This window comes from Barbus barbus, assembly GCF_936440315.1.
Source record: "Barbus barbus genome assembly, chromosome: 38".
In the NCBI taxonomy this organism is placed as follows: domain Eukaryota; kingdom Metazoa; phylum Chordata; class Actinopteri; order Cypriniformes; family Cyprinidae; genus Barbus; species Barbus barbus.
Window position 1 is genome coordinate 19340754 of NC_136716.1, and position 26383 is coordinate 19367136.

Sequence of the window (26383 nt, forward strand, 5' to 3'; positions counted from 1 at the left end):
GCTGAATAAAAGTATTGATTTATTAAAAAAAATAAGCTTTCGGACAATAGAGTGTAGATATCAGAAAGGTTTCTTTAGATGTCACATATTTACATTTTCTTTTCAAACAAAATACCTGTGCATCAGTATGCAGTTATTTTGCAGGTAGCTTTTTGCTTGAGCTGGAGCATTAATGACTATCCAGTGGCCATCTGTCACCAAGACACTGCTGACTCAGATTTTAGTCATAAATTACATACTGAAACATGGTACAAATTTATTTCAAGTGCAGACCCTGATGTAACAGGCATCACACCTAAATGTGTTTTGTCTGTTCTCTTTCCCTTCTCGACTCCACAGGAACTTCTCCATTAGTATGACCCAACAGATGCAGAACCTGCAGCTGACGCAGAGTAAGAAGGGGGCGGGACCCGCCTCCCCCAGCGCTGCCAAGCGCCTCTACCGAAACCTCTCTGAGAAGCTCAAGGGGAGCCACTCCTCCTTTGAGGATGCCTACTTTTTTGGCCGATCCGACCGTATCCGCAAAGTATCTGTGAGTACCTTGTACAATTAAAAAAATGGGCATCAATAATTCACAATTTTCCTTATTATAAAAAGCTGACATTAGTCGACATTTATATTCTGTAGAATGAATTGATGTTAACATTCACTTGACCTTACACGTGACATGTTTTAAACAGGAATGACATTTCAGGTGCTCATGAGACCGTCAGCGCTGTTCCATGCTCTCAGAACTTTCTCAAATGTCACTGATTATATAGAGCTAGATCTAGCAATCATCTTGTTGACTTAAGTCCCCGAATACATCCTTCACCTTTGCTGGCTCCATATGTTTTCATACATGGATTTAACTCACAATTGAAGAGGAGAAACTCAGCTGACGTGGCTGTTAGATTAGATGTATGAATTTGCATTTTAATTATTAATAATTATTGCATTCGTTGATTGGGGAACTAGTAATTTCTGTGCCTATCTTCTGGTGCATGCCTGGTTACCATGCGTCTGTGCTGCTAATTGTAAGGTTTATAGGTCAAACCCATGAGTAATCATCCATGGGCAATCTGTGCTCTTTTTCATGTTGTCTGTGCTGATTGTTGAGAGTAAAGTAATTGAGAGTACTTTTTGTGATCACAGTTAACGTATGCATTAACATCTATAAGTAAGCCATTAATAGCTTGACATTCCTGAGGAGCATAAACATGTCTGTGTAGTGCATTGGAAAAACGTATTTGTTCGAGCATCCCAACCAGTTCAATACAACAACACTGGGTAAACAGATTGCATAAGTCTGTTTACTTTACTAATGATAGACAGGGGAGATTTTGAAATCTGTTTGAAAACAGTCAATAATTAATCAATATAGAGTAGAATTACATTTTTTGTTCAGAATATGATTATAATGATAACAAAAATTATTATATATACACTACTATTGAAAAGTCTGTTGTTGGTAAGAATTTATGCTAACCAAGGTTGCATTTAAAAAAAAAAAATACAGAAAATATTGTGAAATATTGCTACAATTTAAAATAGTTTATTAAAATCAATGTAATTTATTATATATATATATATATATATATATATATATATATATATATATATATATATATATATATATATATATATATATATATATATATATATATATATATATATATATATATATATATATATATATATATATATATATATATATATATATATATATATATATTTTTTTTTTTTTTTTTTTTTTTTTTTTTTTTTTTTTAAATGTAATTAATTCCAGACTTCAGTTTCATATGCTCGCCAGCAATATGTTGACTTGGTGCTTAAAGATTTCTTATTATTCTCAATGTTGAAGACTGCAGCTTAATATTTTTGTGGAAACTGTGATATATTTCTTTCAGGATTCTTTGATAAATAGAATGTTCAAAAGAACACCTTTTTTTAAATAGTATTTTTGTTGAGCAGAGATTTTAACCAAAAGGGTGCACTAGAGGGACTGTTCCTGTAATAAGTGTTCTTCTAGTTACTGTGCATAAAATTGTCTGCTAAAGGACTACTTAAGAATATCATGAGCTTACCTTCAACTGTTTCTTCTCCTCACAGAACATTCAAAGCAGTGAGGCTCTGTTCGAGGCTGTTGAACAGCAAGACCTGGATGCCGTGCAGATCCTGCTGTTCCAGTACACAGTTGATGAACTGGACCTCAACACTCCCAACAGTGAAGGCCTGACACCTTTGGACATCTCCATCATGACCAACAACGTCCCCATAGCCAAACTGCTGCTCAAAGCAGGAGGGAAGGAGAGCCCTCACTGTGAGTATGCATATTTAACAGCGACAAGCTTTAAACGGTCAATTCCCTCAGTGTGTCTAAAGGGCTTCTCTTGTCTAAAGTGTTTCCTTATTAAAGAGCCACTAAACCATCCTTGAAATTTACAATGTAATTTGACTGGAGCGAATCAATTCATTAATCTAGTTCTTTATGAACATTTGGCATGGCAGTTTTCACCAAAATTCCATAGTATAGGTATTGCCCCATTTTTTGATGAAAACATAAAATTTTAAAATGCAAGCATTTTCTTAGTAAAGCTTTTTTATAGATTTTATTTGATTTAATGTATTAAATCTTGTGTCCCCTCATTAAATGTCAGCTGTTGCATATTGATTATAAAATATATTACAAATGACAGTATTGTATATTAGTACTCTACTAGAATACTAGTACAGTATATACTGTACATATATAGGCACACACATGCACACACACACATATATATATAAATGTGTGTGTGCGTGTATACATACATATATATGCACATAGATACACACATATATGCACACACACTCATTTTATTGTGTTTATAGTTCAAATCTATGAAACAGTAATACAGTAAATAAAATCTATTTTATAGTAGCTATAATTCTGTGTTTTGGCTGAAACTATGGTTACAATTTAAAAATGTGTTTGTGTTACTTAGGTTTTTATTACTTTTATTATCTTAGGGTACTTTTGTATGTTTTGTTTATCATCACATCTTCCCTAAGGAATAGAAGTGCATTCTATGTGGTTTCACCATCAAAAGGTTTTTTTTTTTTGCGTCACACACTCCTGTTTAGCTTTGGGGACCAAAAGCAGATGCTCTGTAATTGGACAAGCTGTTTAGAATGAAGCTGACGATAAACAGACAGAGCCGAAGTGAGTGTTTGGCACTTTGCTTTAGGGGCTTGTGTAATAATCGCCTCCCAAGTAGGAATACTAGAATAAACTTTTCCATGACAGCTGCCATAAGCACTCATAATTCTACTTTAAACATCTAATGACATCTGTCATGACCACTAATGAGTTAATGAATTGCGTTCATTATGCAATATTTTGGAAATAACAGTGTCACAGAATAAAACAATCATTGTTGTCATTCAGGCATTTTGCATTTTACCAAACTATTTTTGTGAATATCAGCTTTTAATGCATCAAGAACAGGTCTGTTAAAAATATCTGCACCCATTGCCCTTGGATTAATCAATAGCATATTCAGTCCCTGAGTCTTCGGCAACAGTAGAACAGGTGTTTCTTACCTTGAAAGACGTGGAAAAAAAAGTCCTCCAGTCCTGAGCTCTTGGTGCAATCGTGAAAAAGCTGAATGTTGTCTGAGACCAAACAGGGAGCACTGTACTGCAGCCGGAGCGGGGCCGGGGTGGGGTAGACAGCACACGGCATCCCTCAGAAAAATCTTAACAAGGTTTGTCGTTTAATGGTTTAACTTTTCCAATGATGCATGTAACGGGGGGCAATTATACTAAGTGATTTATTGTACCCAGGCTGCAGTTAAATTTCAAAACATTTCATCGTGGCACAATCCAATCCTTGTAAACAAACAGAAAATAAACATTGCCGTATTTTCCCCTCCTGGGCTTTCGGCATTATATTTATGTCAGGCCAGAAGTGCCAAGTAAATCAATCAGCCAGACGCCTGACAGTTTGGAGGTCCGACCGAAGGCTGAAGTTAAAGCATGTTTATGGGCAGGACTGGGGCCCATAATGCCTATATTTAGGGCCGTCCCAAAGTCCCAACAATGCCAACTGTGTGTGACAGCGCAATATCGGCCGACTCGCCCATTAATTTATAGTTTGTTCAATTAACCGCACGTAGTAGCCAGATGTCAATCTTCAGAGCGCAGGAAATTGCACCTCAGGACTGCTAATATGGCTGCCTTTTCTACTGCACCGTGGACCCCCGTGTAAGACCTAGGCTAGGTTAGACCCTCTTTTTTTCGAGTTGACAACACGCACTTTATCATCACCCCCAGAGAGCTCTCGTCTCCTGGGGTTTGGCTGGGCCAGTGAAAGAGGGTTTCTTTAGCCATGTATTTATTTGTTTATTTTGCTGTCATGGTCTATGACTAAGGCTCTGAAAGAAAATGCAGTAGTATTCACGGCGTATGAGGAGGACTGGTCAGGTGGTATTCATTTTACCATGTCAAATGTATATGGCCAAACACAGTCCTGTGTGTTCCAGACGACCATCGACTACATTCATCCACACCTCTCCCCTTCACCCCACACGGCTGACTTCATCTGCCACTGTGCTGACACAAGTAGTGTGAGCTTGGAGAATTAATTGTAGTGTAATGGGCTTCCTGTCGTTTCAGTCAGGACATTCATTTTTGGTTTATGTAAGTTTGGGATGCATTTGATAAGTCTGATTTTGCGTGTCTTTTTCACTTTACAGTTTTGATTATAAACAAGTTGATGAATTTGCAAAAGAAAAGCAAAAACTATTATGCCCTGCCTACACTGAAAGACATTTTTTTCTAGTAAATTTCACTATTACAAAAATGGCAAATTACACATTGATTTAACTTGAAATTTTGACGTAGGAAGACTAATATAGTATTTTCTTGAAATCATTTTTTTACGATGTATATGTGTAAAATATATTTTTCATATTAATTCATGTAGTCAATATGTGTATGATTTTTTTTTAAACTGCAGGAGGTTTCTGGAAGTAAAAATCCTGGTCATTATCTCCATAGAGAAATTGATTTTCTGCAGTAACACATAAACCCTTTAGGACAGATCTACCATGAGCCCAGAGGCTGTTAAATTTTGATATATGCTTCTGGAGAAGCCACAAGTTTGAATTTAACTTTATTTCAGAAAAATCCCTGTTGAAAAAGCCAGCATATGCTGGTTAGGTATGTTTTGACGCATGGCTGCTGGTTTGAGCTGGTTTAAACTGGTCCTCAGCTGGTCCTAAGCAAGCTCCTGCTCAGGACCAGCTCAGAACCAGCACATGATCAGCTTAAACCAGTTCATGACCAGTACATGTGCAGCTTAAACTAGCGCATGGCCAGCTAAGGACCAGCTTAAACCCGCTTTTTAGGGCAGTCGTTGCCTAATGGTTAGAGAGTCGGCCTTGTTACCTGAAGGTCGTGGGTTTGAGTCTCAGGTCCGGCAGGGATTGTAGGTGGGGGGAGTGAATAACCACCAGCACTCTCTCCACCCTCAATACTATGACTGAGGTGAGACCCTTGAGCAAGGCACCGAACCCCCAACTGCTCCACGGGGCATTTTTAAAAATCAGCAGCCATGCTTCAAAACATACCGAACAAACATATGCTCCATTTTATAACAGGGATAACTATACTTCTGATGAAAAACCACAAAGCTAGTTTATCTAGCTTTTCTTTGTAACTTGTCTGTGTTCGCTTTCCCTTTCTTTCAAATTCTGGTTGTTTTTCAATTGGTAGATTGGTCGTGTTGTTTTTAGCTACTGGTTTATGTTTACCTCTATAGCTGTTGAGTATTGTGTGTTTTCTAGGTTCACGCTGGCCTTCTTGCTGAGTTTTGATGAGTTCATGTTCTGTGTAAACCATCTTCTGTTTATTTGGTTCTACTTTCTTTGATTTTTGTTGCTTTAAATTTTTTTAAAATGGGCTTAAAACTTTTTTATAGCTTGAAAGCCTCTTTGTCACACTACCCATATTACTCAAGAAAGGTCAACCAATCAGAAACCGCTGTTTCTACGTAAATACAAATCGCTGCTCCCTACACTCTCAAAATACATATATATTTTGCAATAAAGTCAAAATATATTGTTAATATGACTTAAAGTCTTTCATTACATATTGTTCTGTAGTTTTTGTATTTCATTTAGTCAATCTCAATGCTTCATGGAATGAAGTCTTCATTTCTCTATAAATAACGCTGGGCGATATGGCCAAAAATTATATTAGTCATATTAGTCGATATCAATAATTATCACGATAAGTGTCAAATCTTTATTTTTTCAAGTTTAAAGCCAGATTTATGCTCCAAAGTGAAAGTTGTAGAAACCAGACCATTCATTTTCCTTACAATAAATATCTAAATAGAAAAAAAACATTTTTTAGTTTCTGCATGTTCTAATGAGTGATATTGTTTCAAATCAAGAAACAGGTTTTGGTTGCCGGATAATATTGATAATATTAATATCACTTTTTTGTCTCTTAGAAATGCACATTTGATAGTAGCTTGAGTTAGGATGCAGAGGTAAATTTTTGCTCATTATCAAAATCAGTAACATCTGTAAAAAAAAAAAAAATTTAATTTTAATTTTTTTTTAACCATTGGGATTTAAATCGTGATAAACACAATTAAAACCACATATAGCACCTCAATACCATGGTAAAAATGTTTTTTAGGTAGCCTATTTGTATGAAAAACAGTAGTCTAAAAACAATCCGTATAAATGCACACATGCTATAGCTTAATCACAAATACATACTATAATTATATACCATTACTCCTGTAATAAAATTCAGTGTGAATATCCCACATGTCTGCCACAATACCATGGTGCAGTGAGTGTTACTACAGTAAATCCATGGTAAATGATGGCAATGTGTATGGAAGCATATATGTAGCTAAATTCAATTTGAAATGTAATATGCAAAATGGCAATGCAATATGTAAAATGGCAATGTATTTCTGTATTTAAATTTACATTTTTTCCCATTCCATATGTGCAACATTTAGTGCAAAATTAAAATTAAATTATATAATTTAAATTTGCCATTTTCTACACTAGTTTTAATATGCAAATTAAAAACATTTTAAAGCTTTATAAGTTGCAAAATGAAAATGAAAATGTATTACCCAAATTGATTAGATATGTTAAACATGTCCAAGCAAAAACTGTAGCAAAATTATAATTTAAATGCTTTTTTTCCTAAATGCATTTAGACTTAGGGGTAGGACACTTGGGGTTGCATTTTCATCGTGATACTGCGGGATAATTGTAGCAAAATGCAATTCGAGTTTCAAAATGCATTCTGAGCCAAAGGTGCAGCAAAAGGGTAGCAAAATGGTAATTAAAATGTCTTTTATTTTTCTTAAATACATTGACACTTACATATATGGCGTTTCAATTGCATTTTCATTAAATACCCCGCAATGAATATAGTTTAAGTCATTGTGGATTTGAAAATGCATTCCGAGCCGTGCACGCCCCCTAGCTGTCAATCATTACATCAAGCTCGGCAACGGCAACAGGACGCACGATAGGTCAATAACCATTAACCAAACGCTTTTCACCTGCCTGAACATCTCTCACAGTTTACACTCGGATTGATGCGCATAAGCAAACAGACAGTGCTTTTCTACACTTATTTACTACCTTACCTTATATTTTATTACTCTTTTATTTTTAATCCGTAAAATAGCGCGTGTTCCGTGGCACCTGAACAAGGACGTGCAGAGAGTTCCTCAGGGGCAGGGCTTTGGGGGCTCGAGCCCCTGCCCTTTTTTCAAAATGATTCAAAAGTGCCCCTCTCAGACAAATATCAATGATATTTTGGTCAATAAAACAAAATGCATTTGAATTCTAATTAACATGATAATGTGCACAAAACGATAACTAATCGCTCAAAAGTCTGGAAATTCCTGTTTATTTTTACATATCTGTCAATCTGAGGCGTTGCTTGCGTGCACTTTGCTTGACTTATATACTTACATACTTACTGATATTCCACAGTATGTTCAGAAGTCATAGGCTTATAGCCATATATGGTTCTTTCAGTGAGTGGGTCGACGGAAAGAAAAAAATAAACCAAACAATATTTTAAACTTTTTTTCATCAATAATCAAAGCTAGAGTGTCGATTTAATTAAAAATCAATATATTATACATTTTAGAATATTACATAATTCATCAATGCCCGCTTATCATTTATAATACACCAACCAATCATGATCTGGCTCAAGTTCAAATTTCATTGGACAATAATGTGAAGTGGAGCAGTCATTTTCCGTTCTTATTCATAAATCGGTAGAAAATGACATGGGACAGACGAGCTTGTTTGTGGAGCGATCTGGATCTGTGGTTTGTCTCATTTTATAAATCAAATATTACATCGTTGAGAAAATAGATGCTGAATGACTACAGAAGCGCTGCACAAAACAAAAGTCGCAACAATGGTAATCAGTAGGCTATTCAATACACCTATATTTATGTATGATATCCTACACCGTTTACTATTTGATGAAACTCTCATAGTTAATGAAGCCCAAGTGCCACCTACAGGCCTATTATGTGAAGTGGGCTGGCGAAATGGTGACGTGAAAGGACTTTATTATTTTTGATAATTATGCAGCATTATGAAAGTGTCTTATGCTCATCAAGCCTGCATTATTTGATCAAAAATACAGAAAAACTGTAATATTGTGAAATATTACAATTTAAAAGAATGTTTATCTATTTTAATATACTTTAAAATAGTATGTCATTTAAAGCTGAATTTTCAGCATCATTACTCCAGTCTTCAATGCATGGTCCTTCAGAAATCATTCTAATATGCTGATTTATTATCAATGTTGGGAACAGTTGTGTTGCTTAATTTTTTGCTTTTTATTTTTATTGATTTATTTTGGAACCTGTGATACTTTTTTGGGGTTCATTGATAAATAAAATTGAAAAAGAACAGCATTTATTCAAATTAAAGATGTTTTCTAACAATATCGAGCTTTACTATCACTGTTTCTATCAATTTAACTAATCCTTGCTGAATAAAAACAAATAAAAAAATACTGACCGCAAGCTTGAATGGTAGTGCATATTGTTATAAAAGTTATATTTTAAATAAATGCTGTTCTTATTTAACTTTGTATTCATCAAAGAATCCTGAAAAAAGTATGACTGGTTTCCAACATTGTTAATAAATCAGCATTGCATAAAATGTATTTTAAAGTATATTAAAATTTTGTAAATTATTGCAAAAATATAAAATAGTAATGTATCCAAACTTTTTACCTATAATTGTTTTTTTTTGTGTTTTTTTTTTTCCTTCACATTTGAGCCCCTGCCCCTGAGGAACTCTCTGCACGTCCTTGTTCAGGTGCCACGGAACACACACTATTTTACGGATTAAAAATAAAAGAGTAATAAAATATAAGGTAAGGTAGTAAATAAGTGTAGAAAAACACTGTCTGTTTGCTTATGCGCATCAATCCGAGTGTAAACTGTGAGAGATGTTCAGGCAGGTGAAAAGCGTTTGGTTAATGGTGAATTTTGACCTATCGTGCGTCCTGTTGCCGAGCCCCGCCTTGATGTAATGATTGACAGCTAGGAGGCGTGCACGGCTCAGAATGCATTTTCAAATCCACAATGACTTAAACTATATTCATTGCGGGGTATTTAATGAAAATGCAATTGAAACGTCATATATGTGTAAGTGTCAATGCATTTAAGAAAAATAAAAGACATTTGAATTACCATTTTGCTGCCCTTTTGTTGCACCTTTGGCTCAGAATGTATTTTGAAACTCTCATTGCATTTTGCTACAATTATCCCGCAGTATCACGATGAAAATGCAAGTGTCCTACCCCTAAATCTAAATGCATTTAGGAAAAAAAGCATTTAAATTATAATTTTGCTACAGTTTTTGCTTGGACATGTTAAACATATCTAATCAATTTGGTTAATACATTTTCATTTTCATTTTGCAACTTATAAAGCTTTAAAATGTTTTTAATTTGCATATTAAAACTAGTGTAAAAAATGGCAAATTTAAATTATATAATTGAATTTTCATTTTCATTTTGCACTAAATGTTGCACATATGGAATGGGAAAATGTAAATTCAAATACACAAATACATTGCCATTTTACATATTGCATTGCCATTTGGCATATTACATTTCAAATTGAATTTAGCTACACATATGTGTCCATAAATGTGTAGGTTAAAAAGCCTTCTGACTGTCTCGTTGCACAAAGTGTTTCTCCTGTTTGGATTTAAACTTTAATTTAAATCACAGTCATTTGTGTTCACCGCTGAATTCAAGCGTTTCACACGGGATCTCGCAGCGCTGCTTAATGCTCAAGTGACCGAGTAAACGCATCTGCATCTGAGCTGAGTGAGCTTGCGCCACGCAACAGTTTGAAATTTTATCCGAGCGGATGTCGTGGTTCAAATGATTCGCACTGTTTCGTTCCGCTTTTGGCGCATAAATATTATATCGCATTTAGCGAACTCTTCATATTGTTCTATCGAGGAAAATTATATTGTGATAATTACCATTATTTACCATATATGGGGAAGTCGTGGCCTAATGGTCAGAGAGTTGGACTCGTAATCCAAAGGTTGCGGGTTCGAGTCTCGGGCCGGCAGGGATTGTAGGTGGGGGGAGTCAATGTCCAGTGTTCTCTACACCCTCAATACCACGATTGAGGTGCCCTTGAGCAAGGCACCGAACCCCCAACTGCTCCCCGGGCGCCGCAGCATAAATGGCTGCCCACTGCTCCGGGTGTGTGTTCACGGTGTGTGTGTGTTCACTGCTGTGTGTGTGCACGTTGGATGGGTTAAATGCAGAGCACGAATTCCGAGTATGGGTCACCATACTTGGCAGTATGTCACTTCACTATTATCGAATTATTGCCCAGCCCTACTTTTAAATAAATTAATTTAAATATGTAATCTGGTATCTGTTTTCAAATATTTTTGCTTTTAGATTTTTTATACTTTTAGGCTGAAATGCAAATATCCAGAAGCTACAAAAATCATACTCATTGGAATAAATGAAAAGTCTCATTACCAGACCTCTGTGCTGTGTTTCAGTTGTCAGTTTAGAGAGCAGAGATGCCCATCTCTCAGCGCTGGTGCAGGAAGCCCAAAGGAGAGCTAGCGAGCTATCCACCCAGGTGATGAGAGAGAGTCTCAGCCTGGAAACATCTGACAAGGAAAAACAGCTCAAAGCTTGGGAGTGGAGATGCAAACTCTACAAGCGAATGCGCGCAGGATTCGAGCATGCACGTAAGTCAAACCCGAGTCTGCTTCTGATGCCTAACCTCTCAGGGGATAAAAAGGTCATTCAAAGGCTATTCTACAATACAATACGCACTGAACTGGCCTTATTTACTATCAGTCCTGTCTAATCTATCAGTATCTCTGCGGAAAGGTCATCTGTTCCCATATCGGCCCCACTGTTCACTTTATTGGAGTGGGAAGGCTCTGCAAACAAGCCACTATGATCATTTGGCCCACAGATATTAATATCAGATTGATTGGCCTGAAATGACTCTTGAGCAGCGAACGCACACAATAGGCAAGTGTCCCTCTCGCCCTCCTGTCATATTGATTACTCGTTATATCAGGCGAGTTTCGTTGGTTTCTCTTTGTAAACAACCTCAAGTGAAGGCAGCCGTGATAAATCAGCAACGCTTTGCCGCAGACACTCTCAAATATAAGATTGCAGAGAAATACTCAAGAGGTATCTATGAAAAGGATTTCAGGAAACACAACTGCACCATTAGCTGGGCTGTGTGCTTTGGGTTACAAGTACAAAATGAAGGTGCTAACAAGGCGATGGAACTGCATAAAACGTGCAGGTACATATAAATGGACATAAAAAGGATAGAGTTCAGCCAAACAAACTACAGCTAGATTCACAGTTTGCATTCTTAAATATAGATACATTTACTTAAGAAACAAAATGACATAATATATCAAGTCTTGTTTTCTGAAACATTTATCAAAATGAGTTTATCCTTAAAACTAGACAATTATCTGCAAATGGGGTTAGAAAAAAGCATAAACTCACAATATTGATACATTTTACAAAAAACATTTATTTCAAGCAAGTGTATCTTGTTTTACAAATATTTAGATAGCATTACTGAAAAACAAGACTAAAATACTAGTAGAATATATTTTCAGGTGAATAATAAACAAAAATAAAACAAATGTGTGACATGCAGATGAAATTTTTTTCAGATGAAATTGTGTATTGTCAATTACACTGTTGTCAATGTAGCGATAAATAATGCACAGCTCACACAGTCACTTCCAAACCAAGCAATTTTGTGTTGTTTTGAATTCGCATGACCAACTTAAATCCAACTTGAAATCTGCATTGAAAAATGGTTTACTCTTACGCAAAATGGATTTCTATTGAAATGAGTGGATTTCACCCCCAAAAAGTTTGTTGATCACTGGTAAATGTTACCGCACCTTCAGAAAATACTGTTTTCCACTGCTGTTGGATTCCCCTTGGGCAGACAGCGGCTCCATATAAACTGACAGCAGGTCAACAGTAAAGCAATAAACAGATATTAAATTCCACCTGTGAAGGACAATAGGATGTCCATTTAAAGCCGTAAGCAATTTCAGACTTTATTTTCATTAATTGTGAAAATATATGGTCAGTCGAGTCACTTTTGTGTGCAGACATTCAAACACTTCTCCCTTAGTCTGCCTAACAGATATTGCCCCAAAAACATAGCTAATGCTGCCGAGTCAGGCTGGTTGAGATGCTCAGACAGAGCAGAATGTTTTGATGTTGATACAATGTTCATTCTTAAGGGGAGTCAACCTGCAAATGGATTACTTATAGTTGTCTTTGCATATTAAGTATTTTATAGGAATATATTATCATAAAAAATTACACATTACTTGTATTTCACTTCACTTCACTATTTATGGTTATTTAATTATCAACAGCAATAGTTCTCCCCTCCCTACAGTAAAAGCACAATGCAAGCAAGCTATGTGCATGTTATTCTATGTGACCTTTAGACTGCCTCTTTCAGGTCCACCGGAGGCTCCGTTGATGGTGCGTCTGAGTGTGACCGGCAGCACGTCCCTCACTGTTAGCTTTCAGGAACCTGCCAGCATGAACTCCGCCGTAGTGACCAAATACAAAGGTCAGTGCAGCCTTAATTCGCATTTGTCTGTATTACACATGCATATACCAGATAGCCTTGAGAAAGAGTGTTTTTTATTTCAATTGTTTTTTTTATTACATGTTATTATTCAAAATACAGAAAAATTATAACTTTCCCACCCCAACATATTAATTTAATTTAATATTTAATTTAATTATTTAATTAAAATTAAGTAATTTAATTAAATTCAAAAATTAAGTAGAATAATTAAATAGTTACAGTATCATTATTATAGTATTGGTATCTGTTATTGTTGTTGTTTTTTTTAAACCAATAAGGGATTTGTTCATATTGTTCATCATTTAACATTACTTAACTAACAAATAGTTTGAAAGGGGTGGAGAAGAGGTGTTTATTACTTTTACTAGCAGTTACACCTATTTTCAACAGATGAAAAACAGGTACCCATTGACTTAAATTGGGGCCAATTCATATCTACGCATCTGAATATTACAGAGATTTGGAGATTGGATCTTTTATCCATAGAAAAATGTATCAGTGAGCAGCCACCCTAAAACCTCTTAGCAGCCACTCTCAACAGCCTAGCAATGTGGTGCAGAATTTTGCATGGACAAAACCACTCTCGTTTTCTAATATATAAGTATCTAGTTATTCAAGCTATAATGTTGTTGTAGCTGTCATTTCTGTAGATGACGTTATAATGGTCCAGTTTCATTCTGTCCTATTTAGTTTCTTTAGAATCCACTCATTTATTGATGTTCTCAGCTTTTAACTGTTTAATGTGTGATGATGTCTATTGCAGTGGAATGGAGCTGTTTGAAGGACTTCTCTTTATTAGCCGGAGAGATGATCCTCGAAAATCTGCAGTCCCTAAAATGCACAATAACAGGTCTTACCACGGTAAGATAAAATTACTGCACATTCTTTACTGGGAACTGTGATAGATGCTTTGAGTCACATTAAGTCATGAACAAGGATACATTTTTTCTCAGAATATCACAATGTAGTCTGTTGTGCGCCGACACACAGATTATTATCTGTTCATTCACTGTACAGAAAAAAAAACTTCTCTAAAAGTTTTTTTAGGTAAAAATAAATAATAAATACATTTTAGTGAATAATGCACTTAATTTTAACCCTTAAATGCATACCTCAGGTCATTAGCGACCCAGGACATCATTCGCTACCCTATCTCTTCTTCATTTTTTAAAAGTTAGACATCAACTTTCTTAGTATTCCTCAATCTATTCATTATAAACAATATAAAATGACAAAAATAATAATAAAAAATAAAATAATGTCTGTTTTCTGATTACTTTTTTGTAAAAAGTGTATAGGGTCGCTAGAGACCCGAGGTGATTAGTAAGTATATTTTTCCTTCGCAACAATAATTCAATATCTGATGACTCAATACATGCAGTTCACCTTTATTCCTCGAGGTGGCACTGTTTGCTAGACACTGACTATGTTTACATGGACATCAATACCCCGATTTTAATACGATTAAGACAATACTCTGATTAAGAATCTAACATGTAAACAGAGATTTTTGATTACCTTAATCGGGCTAAAGTCATAATCGAAGTAAACACAAATCGAATTAAGACATGTGGAGTATTCCAATTTTAGTCGCATTATTGAAGTGCAGTACCGACATGTACACATCTTAATCAAACTATTACCGTCGTGTAGGACTTTTCGCCGCATTTTGCGACAGGATACACACACGGCAGTGCTCAACTGTTTGACGGCAAATAAAAGCGCTTCAACACCGCCGTTGTCTGTATGCGTGTACAAATAATTAACTGAACTTAAAGCTTTCATAAAATGAAAAAAGAAACACCCAAAACTGTATATGGCATCATCACTAAGACGAACTAAATGTTTATACGTGAAATTATGGAGGGGACGTCGGATGGCGTTGCGTGGTGACGTAATGACGTGTGCCATTAATCGATCTATGTACTATAACATGTAAAACGGGAACATGAAAGGATTATTCTAAAAGCAACTCATGTAAACACCTTAATCATAATATTGTCTTATTCAGAATAAGGTAAATAATTAGATTACTGATGTCCATGTAAACCTATTCACTGATGACGTGACATTTCACTCATAATTACCGCAGGCATAAAACTGGCTTGAATGGCTTTACTGCAGTTAGTAGGCTTTAAAGTACAGTTGTGGATCATAGAATCTCATTTTGCAAAGTTATGCACTTTTCTGTGCCATTTTATAGTATAAAAAATGTTGAATATGTCTGCAGTAAATTATTATGTGTTACCTTATGTCCAGAAATTACAGCTTGTTTTGTAGTAGGTGATTTCTGAGATATTTTTCTGTTTGTTACAGGGTAGACAATACTACGTTCAAATCTCCGCCTGCAATATGAAAGGCTGGGGTCCGGCACAACTCTCTCAACCTCCCTCTGCTGTTCCCTCCAGTAAGTTCTGCAAAGCAGCCACAGTTCCCAAGTACCACATTAAAGGATAATGTATAAAAAAACATACTACAGCTCCAGACATCCTTGACTGGAAAGGTCTCGAAACTTTGAGCACTGCATCAGCATAGTTTTGTGCTTCTAATTCAAATATCATGTCTGTTGAACTGAGAAATGTTTTTATTGATTGTAGCCAACATCCTTGGATGTAGGACTGCGCTATTATTTAACCATCACGACTTCTACTCACCCTGCCGCCTTTCATACTCTCTGGATCTGACCTTGAGTTTCAGCTTTCAAATAAACACTGCAAAGAAAAACAAACTGTGTCACAGGGGTGACAAGTTTTGTGTCAGTAACCAATCCAGCGTTATTATAAAACTGCATGTACGTACTGCAGGCACAGAGACTTGTTTGGGTGAAATGAAGATTGAAGGCGAATTTACTGTTAGGCTGTCCTTCCTTTTAGTTTTTTTTAACTCTTTATAATACATTGCGTTCAAATGACCCTCTCTTGGTAATGAGTCACTATTCTGTAAATGCCCCAACAACTTCTCAGCTTATGTTTTGATTATTTTGGAATACTTTAGGATTATTAGACAAGCTTCTGCTCTTTTTTGTGCAAGTCTTACAGAATCAAATTAAATGTCTTTTGACATCTAGAAAACGTCACAAAACTGAGTTTTGTGTAATATTGCTCTCTGTTAGACTGGAAGGACTGCGATGGGAGAGAGAGCAGGAGGAGAGGTCACATTGAGGCTATGGAGAGGCTTTTACAGCAGGTTCGAGCCACACACCAGCACTACTGCTGTGGAGGTACACACACACACACACATACTCCTAGTGATTCATATACATAAAACATACGTCTCTAAGTATAAGCAAACTATCACACTTTTATCTCACTTTTACACTTACCTTTTATTGATATAATTGTACACAAAAATGAGATTGGGATCGAGAAATTATGTGATATAGCAAGACACTGGAGCACATTAATTTTATATAAACAATTTTAATTTCAAACAAATGCTGTTCAAACAAGAATCTGAATTAGAAAATATCATGGTTTCCACACAATATTTTTTCAACATTGATAAAAATTAAAACAGTTTCTTTAGCACCAATTCAGCATATCAGAAAGCTTTCCGGAAATATCATGTGACACTGAAGACTGGAGTAATGGCTACTGAAATTTTAGCTTTTTCATCACAGGAATGAATTACAGTTCTAAAATATTTTAAAATAGACAACAGTTATTTAAATTGTAATAATATTTCACAAAATTACTATTTTTACTTTTTTTTTTTTTTTTGGTAAGCATAAGAGATTTCAAAAACATTTAAAAGAAAATAGTGCACTAGTGTGTTTCAAACATATTTCAGTTTTATGAGCTTGGATTGATTAGACAATTATACTCAGAATGGTCAACATCCCCATTTGTCTTAAAGCAATATGTTTATAATTCCTGAAATCAAACTGGTCCTCCTACCTTCCTTCAGAGCATAATAAATCGCCACAGCAGCGTAGGTGTATTTAATCATATTTGAAAGTTTCTGTAATATATCTGCTCTCCCATGTGAGCCTGAAAACCTATTGCACTGTAAATGGTTCAAAACATTGGGAATCTCATCCCCGCTGCATTGTGATCAGTGGTGCAGGGACAAATTTTAGACCAGATTAATTCTGAGTGATTAAGTGATTCCACACAGTTCAGTCACGAACTAAACCTTCTCTTTGGTACTTTCATAAATTCCATAAATATGGCCTTGTAGACAGCCCACACTTTTTTAACAGAAAGATGTGATATTTAGCTGTTTGTATATTTTTAATATGAATAATTAATACAAAGGGCAAGTCTGTAGTTGACTTAGCTTGTTCTTGTTTGCTGTAGACTGTACATCCTCTGAATCAGAGCAGGAAGTTCCATTGTGAAATTCACCAGATGACTTCATCCTCATCATCTCTGTTTTTTTGCTCAGCTGGTGCTCTTTTATTTGCTTTCTTTTATTGTGTTTGGTCTTTCCCTTGTCTGTCTCTCATAATGCTCTCACTTTTCTCATCGTCTCTCTCTCTCTGCCCATTTCTCTCTCACTTCCACCCATCTGCCCACTCACCAGAAATCCCTCCCTCCCATCATCCTCTCGTCTTCTAAGTCCGCACTTCTTCCAGTAGATGATCTCTGTATTAAAGTGACGAAATGAAGCATGGTCAAAGTGTTTTGACTCAAGTATGGCCATCCAGAGCAGTATGAATACGCTCTCTCAACATACCTGCTGCCTGCCCTCCTACGCTCTTCACGCGAGTAGCGAGGCAGGGGAGGAGGATGTGTAAATAAATAATGTTTTAATGCATTTATCGATTTTAGATTTTAACATCTATGTGTCAAGCATGTCGTCCGTATAGTGCAGCACTGTAAATCACAGGGCTCAAGCACAGACACCTTTAAAACGAGGCAGGCTGGACGTAGCGTGAAGCGTAGACAGTCTGCTTTGGCCTCAAGCCCACTTTCTAGCCCAGAAGCCGGCCACCGAGGTATAGAAGAACGCTGTTCCTGGTGCTGACAGTACTGTGCTGCTCACAAACAGCAACTTCATTAGCCAGCTATGCAGCAGGCCACAAGCAGGAGGGGGGTGAGCAAAAAAACGGCATCACTCATCTGTTTAGAAGTCAACACTAATGATGTCAGAAATCAGATGATGTCGCAAATGAATTTATTGAATTGATTCTACCAGAAAAACACTGTATGAGATTTTTTTATTGATGTGGAAAGAAAAAATAATACATCTGTATTTGTCTGTTTTAATTTAGAGAGGATGGGGTATGTGCATTACAAAAAAAAAAAACATTTTCTTCATCAGTATGTTTGTCTTGTTTTTCAGTAAAACATCTTATCATATACACTCACCTAAAGGATTATTAGGAACACCATACTAATACTGTGTTTGACCCTCTTTCGCCTTCAGAACTGCCTTAATTCTACGTGGCATTGATTCAACAAGGTGCTGAAAGCATTCTTTAGAAATGTTGGCCCATATTGATAGGATAGCATCTTGCAGTTGATGGAGATTTGTGGGATGCACATCCAGGGCAAGAAGCTCCCGTTCCACCACATCCCAAAGATGCTCTATTGGGTTGAGATCTGGTGACTGTGGGGGCCATTTTAGTACAGTGAACTCATTGTCATGTTCAAGAAACCAATTTGAAATGATTCGAGCTTTGTGACATGGTGCATTATCCTGCTGGAAGTAGCCATCAGAGGATGGGTACATGGTGGTCATAAAGGGATGGACATGGTCAGAAACAATGCTCAGGTAGGCCGTGGCATTTAAACGATGCCCAATTGGCACTAAGGGGCCTAAAGTGTGCCAAGAAAACATCCCCCACACCATTACACCACCACCACCAGCCTGCACAGTGGTAACAAGGCATGATGGATCCATGTTCTCATTCTGTTTACGCCAAATTCTGACTCTACCATCTGAATGTCTCAACAGAAATCGAGACTCATCAGACCAGGCAACATTTTTCCAGTCTTCAACCGTCCAATTTTGGTGAGCTCGTGCAAATTGTAGCCTCTTTTTCCTATTTGTAGTGGAGATGAGTGGTACCCGGTGGGGTCTTCTGCTGTTGTAGCCCATCCGCCTCAAGGTTGTGCGTGTTGTGGCTTCACAAATGCTTTGCTGCATACCTCGGTTGTAACGAGTGGTTATTTCAGTCAAAGTTGCTCTTCTATCAGCTTGAATCAGTCGGCCCATTCTCCTCTGACCTCTAGCATCAACAAGGCATTTTCGCCCACAGGACTGCCGCATACTGGATGTTTTTCCCTTTTCACACCATTCTTTGTAAACCCTAGAAATGGTTGTGCGTGAAAATCCCAGTAACTGAGCAGATTGTGAAATACTCAGACCGGCCTGTCTGGCACCAACAACCATGCCACGCTCAAAATTGCTTAAATCACCTTTCTTTCCCATTCTGACATTCAGTTTGGAGTTCAGGAGATTGTCTTGACCAGGACCACACCCCTAAATGCATTGAAGCAACTGCCATGTGATTGGTTGATTAGATAATTGCATTAACGAGAAATTGAACAGGTGTTCCTAATAATCCTTTAGGTGAGTGTAAATGTATTTAAAAAATGTATTATATACTAATAAAATACTGTCACGGTGACAACTAACTGAACAGACAGGACTATAAATACACGGGATAATCATAGATAATTAGACAAACACAACTGGACAAGAATTAACTAATAATGACACTAAACAAGGAAACAAATAATTGTAAACAAACCAAATAAGGACACAAGAGGCGGGAAACAAGACACACGACACAGGACTGACAAATACAGTATATTCAGGATGGTAAAAACATATTATTATTATTATTATTATTTCAGTCATTTAGCAGATGCTTTTATCCAAAGCGACTTACAAATGAGGACAACAGAAGCAATCAATTGTAGTATTAAAACAACTAAAAACAGATCCAAAACTAAAGGCTAAAACTTTAAAAATACTATCTATACACATTTTAGAAATAAAGAAATAAATTAAATAAAAATAACAAATGCATACAACAAAATTTCAAAACTTAACATTTAAATGAAAAACAAAAAATAAAGCTAAAAAACTATTCAAAATATTAAAGAGCAAAAGGTTCTTTACATATATATACATACACATTAATAAATTCAATATATATATTATTTAATTTCCATTTAGTTTGTTGAAGTATTAAAATAACTCTTAAATAAAACTTAATAAAAGACCTATACAGACATAATAAATTCAGACATAACTTAACTAAAATTAAAATAAATAACAAATACAAATCAAATGACAGTAGTTTCAGTAATCCTTAAAAATAACTGCCAAACATGCTAAAAAAAACACAACTTACTTACACATAGTAAGAAGAAATGGTTATAAACACTGAAACAGAAATGAAACAAGTACTAGTAGGAAAGAGGAGAAATAAAAAGCGATACTTATATCCTTTGCCGGTGTCCCTGCCTGGTGGAGTCGCACGGTAGAGTCGATGGTCTTTACACTCTTCTTTAAAAACTTATTAATAAAAGAATATTTTAAAATTATCCTCAAAACAAGCATATATATAATTGACATTTATTTATTCTGATATTTATTTATTTTCTTGAGTGTGTTTTTGGATTTGTCATACAATAACCAGGTTTCACAAATTTCATAATTAATCTCTTCTAGGCTCATCTATGTTTCATCATATGTAAATATGTGCAGAGTGAGATTTTGAGTTTTTAGATAATAATGTGGGTGTTAGATAATAAGACTTGTTTCCAGAGAATATATATTGAATAGAAAAAAATTCCAGTTAGAATATTCTAAAAAAAAAAAAAAAGTAATTAAGAAAAAATATAATATTTTGTTTATTTTTCTTACCATACATTTAATATTTATTTATTTTTTATTTTATTTCTTATTTTAACGATAAATCGGATTTAATGTAATGTGTAGTATATATATATATATATATATATATATATATATATATATATATATATATATATGCACACACAGTATGCTGTATATAATCTCTGAAAACAAGTCTTTGTCTTATTCAATTTTGCTTCTACATTTACATTTATTCATTGTTCATTTGACAGACACTTTTATCCAAAGCGTCTTATTAAAAGTAATAGTCACTATTTTTGAGCCAATTATATTTGCAGTGTACAATGTCAAGTTTTAAATATAAGCTGGAATTCTGTGAAATGCAAAAAAATAAGAGAATGAGCAAACAAGAATACATTTCTTACAACATTAATCTAGTTTTAAGGAAATTTACTGGAAAAGAAGATAAAAAAAATATTGATAATGAAATTTATTTGCTATATGTATGCATGTGCCCATAAGCACAGATGTTGGCATAGGCAAAGTATGTAGACAACTTATTTTTGTTAGAAAATAAATCTGCAAAATTAATCAGCATCGGTACAATGACACTACTATAAAAACCGCTCTGAAAAAAATGCAGCTCGTTTAAGCAGGGGTTATCTTAATTTATGATGTGTATATGTGGAGCTGAGAGGTTGCTCACAAGCCGAGGGGTGTGTGTGTGTTGTGCACACAGCTCCCAGTGTTCCTGCATGAGACACAGCAACACCCACACGCACAACACGATCGCTCACACGCACACCTCCGCGCTCTCCGCCGCGGCTATGTAAGCGCTTTCTGTCAGAGAAGGCCTGGAAAGTCTGGCCACGATCGTTATGGATGATCTCGCTCACTCTCGTATGTTGAAAAGGGTCCGTTGACCCCCGCTAAATTAGTTAGAAAATGAAGAATGCTACCAGCGCTCGCTCACTCACCTCATTTCATGGTTGCACTCACTGTGCGGTAGACAGATGGATTGCCAAGTCATTAATCAAATGCGATCCGTTTTTTTTTTTCCTTTTGCTTTCATAAATGAAAAGGCATTTCTTTATTTATTTAGTGTGACAGTTTGGCGGCACAGGAGACCAATACACTCATGTCTTATAATCTGCTTGTCAAAGCCAGTTAACCTTCCGAGGCAGAAATAAATACAAATTCTGCACTCAGCTTATCAACACGTGCAATGGCTCTAATTGTACAGACTGGGAACTACGCTGAACTTCACATAAAAAATGTTAAAACGGATTAATGTGTTTCCAAAGTGGATAATTATGTTCTCACTCCTGCTTGTTGTGATACAAAAATTGCAGTTGACATCCTAACCTTAAAATCTGGTTGTGATATTCCAGTGTATGTAATCAAACTTTACTTTTTTTCAGCAGGGACCTAATTGTCTTGAGATTCCAGTAAGATTCCGTGTTGCGGTTTTGAAGTTACGTTATATTGATATCTAGCAAAGCAGGAAACAATCAGTGTTCGCATTTAATCATGTACTGTTAACAGTCGCCACTGTAGGGTCAAAGGGGCCTAGGGTTAATCTTCTTAAGGGACTTTTAAGACACATTATTCCTTGAGGGGTTTGATAGTGATTTTCAAATGGAAAATCTGCCTTCCTACCTCCCTTTCAAGCCCCTCCGGTGGAGACACGGAGACCAGGGTTAGCGTGATTGCTCTCACGGTGACTCGCTTGCTCTGACGGCTACTTTCACGTAGTAAACAGCTTCTCAGCCAAATGGATTGTTCCGTCTGCCCTGCTGTTTACACGGGGGGCAATTACGTGACGCTTAATTTCATGAAAACAGGGACGTCTGAAGATTGGCATCGCTGAAATGTGGGCTGATATGGCTGCACTTGAAGCAGGAGATACGCAGCTGAAATGTTCCAGATAACCAGTTTGACGGTGGCCTGACTCCCCCGAACCCTCTCTTACACCCCTGAGGCTCTTTCACCCTGTCTGTCTTCAAAGTTCCCTATGCTTATTCCTTCATTCAGCATGTTGTTTGGTGTGTTTTGCTCTTTACAATGATAATCTCCAGAGGATGACCAAAACTACATAGTTCATACTCAAGTTAATCATTGGGTTTTCTAAACAACTACTCAATCATAATGAAACCAAAATGAATCCAAGAACCAATTAGAGTATGATTTTTCACGCTGTTTTTACATTGTAGGTCTCTCACACTATCTTAATTCTCCCAGATGAGTTTATATATTTTGTTTTCACCTCTTTGTTCATCTTGACTCCATTTCTTGCCTCTCTTTTTTTCCAGACACATCAAAGTTGCAGAATCCGAGTCGAAAACAATCAGTGTCCCGGAGCCTGAAACACCTTTTTCATTCCTCTACTAAATTTGTCAAGAGTCTCAGAAGGTGGTATGAGCATATTACAAAAAAATAGGTGGCACTTCCCACAGATAGATTACATATTGGTGTCACATTAGTTTTATTACAGCATTAGAGGCATAAATGGTGCATGAAATTGGTTTTGACCATATGAAATTTTTTAATCCTCAGCCTTAAAATGGCAATTTGACCTTTTCCACCTCAGGTGTTTTTGACCTTTTCAACTGAATACAGCAATAAAAATCAAACAACGTCATATTTTTTAAGAATCTTTTGAATTAATGATTAAGGGTCAGATTTACTAAGAGCTTGCGCCAGCGCAAACCATCTTTTAGCGTTAAAATAGTACTGTCAGGATTGACGCGCAGTGAAGAATTAGCGCTGAAAAGGCATGGGCACAGTTATTTTTGCGCTTGAACATGCATTTGTAGGAGATTCCCTTTCAGATGCAAAATTTATGGGAGGACAGTATTAAATTGAATCGTGCAACGTGATTTACTAACGTTCGTCCTTGAGAAATTACTGGTACTGTATTTGCGCCATTATTTAACCCCAAAAAAAGCATGTCTTGAAGCAGGCGGTAATTTGCGCTGTTCTTGGTAGATTGCGCTGGTCATTATGGAAATGAGATATTGAATCTGTGTTCTTTAATGTGCGCCTTGTCAGTAAATCACGTGCAGAATTTTCCTCTCCCATCGGCATTTTTTAAAATAATTATAATTTATTTATAATTATTGTAATATTAAATTATCGGTAAAAAACTTAATCTAATTTTAATGATAGAAAACTATTTTGTCTGTTTAATTTCGATGTTTATGTAATATTTATTGCTACAAAAAGTCAAAATTTAAACAACATTTAATAGCAAGAGCTGCAAAAACGGCAAACTTTTTTATGAACTTTTTCTAATCGATAGAAAGTAAAACTCGTATAATTATTACAAAGTACTATAATGTTGCTTTGGTATCTCTGCTAATGAATATATCAATGTAGAAATATAAATATAATAAAAATATAATAAAAAATATAAATGTAATATCTTCTTTTTTATCTAAAATCTAAGAAACACATATCACTAAATATTTGCTAAAATAGAAAAAAAATGAGCGCTTTTTAGGAATCTCAGAGCCTATTTTGTACTCTATTCTTGGAAAGTGCCAAGCCTTATAGAATTGACATTACAGCTAAATATGTTGAATTCACCTTGTTCTGAATAGGTTCTCTTGGCTGTTTTTTTTTTCAGGGGAGTTTATATAGCATCAGTGTTTTACCATAAGGACAGTCTGCTAGTGACTAATGAGGATCAGATCCCCATAGTGGAGGTGGACGACTCATACAGCAGCTCCCTCATGCAGGACTTTCTGTGGTTCACCAAGGTATGCAAAAACATACAGTCAACCGCGACATTAAGCAGCAGAGAGGTCAGCGTGGAGATACTGCACTAAAGTAACGTGCATTTTGTTAACGCTGAACTGAAACATAAATTTTCAATGTTTGCATTACACATCTCTTTGACAAGCGTCAATATTTTTGTTGGTTTCTTCTAAATGCAGCCTGTGGTCAGCTTAGCGTCCTAAATATATTCTGTCAAAGTGAACAGTCACCACACTTTTGACGTTAGGCCGCGCGTTTGTAATTAGCCCATCATTACAAGGCTAAAGTGGTGTGATGCAAGAAGCAGAGAGAGTCTTTGCAGAATATAGCTCTTTGTTTGATGGCCAAATACTTGTAGATTTTATGGTGAGATTGGAGGTAAATTTATACTCACGGAACGAGCCTTGCAGCATTTTAAGCGCTCATGTCCAAATCCAAATGTTTATTTTACAACTTGTCTCCTAATATGCAACTTAAAAATGAAAGTTTGTCAAATCAAATTTTGATGTTAGCTTGATAAACCTTGTCTTCAAGTTTAAAATAGTTTGAAGGATTAAACAGTCGCATAAACAGGCAGGCACAGATGGTTTCTTCTTTAAGAGTGATGCACTTTTCTGTCTAAAGCACCTTATAGCAGGGATGTCGCTTCACTGAAAATAAAGCACTCTGGCATTCATGCACAGAATTTGAATGATGTCGAGGAATTAGGTAAATAGCTTCCTCCAACTTCACAAGTGTGTGTGTGTTTATTTTGCAGCTGTCCTGTATGTGGGAAGACGTCCGGTGGCTGAGACAGAGCCTGGCAGTCTCCACCTCTTCCTCTTCCACTCTGCAGTCCAGACAGAAGATGCTGGCAGCCGCGGGCCAACTGCAGGTTTGCCAGCCCGTGATGAGCCTTGCTAACAATTTATCACTATAATGGGATTTGATCTCAGTGCAAATTGAAATTGAGTGGAATAATCTCTTATGTGGGATTCTGAGCGGAGTGTGTGCCTGTGTTTGAGCATATTTCATATTGCATAACAATTATTTTGGCCAACATGCACTACTTAACTGATTTTTAATACAATAATGATTTTTTTCTGGAAACTGAATTAAAATATTTAAATATATACTCTTATATAACTCTTAGTTTATATATTTTATTATTAAATAATCATAAATATAAAATATTATTTTATTAATTATTATTATTTTTTTAATATATATATATACATTTTTAGATAATTACACATCGGTCCAGTCCAACATTCCAGAAATACTTTGTGCTTTGTCCTTTTTGTCAGGCATTTTGTATTTCTGTTGAGGACAGTGATATATTATTATCATTCCAAAAACAATTAACAATTGTTTTGTAGTGGTCACCATGCACAACATCAAAGGGTTCAATTATTTTCTATTTCTCTGTCTTTCTCCAAATAGAATCTTCTGGGCACTCACAATTTGGGTCGAGTCCACTATGAGCCCATTAAGGATCGTCATGGGAATGTGCTGCTTGTGACAGTGAGGGAGATGGATAGCCTTTATTCCTTTTTCAATGGGAAATGGATGCAGGTATCCAAACTGCAGAGTCAGAGGAAGTCTCTGTCCACTCCTGAGGAACCATATGCCCTGGACATCCTTCTCATAACCATACAGGTTACTACAGCTCTGTCTTGA

The 26383-nt window shown here is 36.0% G+C and overlaps 1 protein-coding gene across 1 annotated transcript in view; it reads left to right on the forward strand.

Moving 5' to 3' along the window:
* Positions 1–340: 340 nt before the first annotated feature.
* Positions 341–26383, forward strand: part of LOC306858155 (ankyrin repeat and fibronectin type-III domain-containing protein 1) — a gene marked incomplete at its 3' end in the record, with an annotated part of 37374 nt that continues 11331 nt past the window's right edge. Inside the window, exons 1-11 of the mRNA XM_079398554.1 lie at positions 341–532; positions 2092–2302; positions 11085–11279; positions 13055–13168; positions 13953–14050; positions 15506–15596; positions 16302–16409; positions 23278–23377; positions 24594–24726; positions 25482–25598; positions 26147–26362. Of these exons, the coding sequence (XP_079254680.1) occupies positions 356–532; positions 2092–2302; positions 11085–11279; positions 13055–13168; positions 13953–14050; positions 15506–15596; positions 16302–16409; positions 23278–23377; positions 24594–24726; positions 25482–25598; positions 26147–26362 (1560 nt within the window). The 5' untranslated portion in view covers positions 341–355. The remainder of the gene's footprint in view (positions 533–2091; positions 2303–11084; positions 11280–13054; positions 13169–13952; positions 14051–15505; positions 15597–16301; positions 16410–23277; positions 23378–24593; positions 24727–25481; positions 25599–26146; positions 26363–26383) is intronic.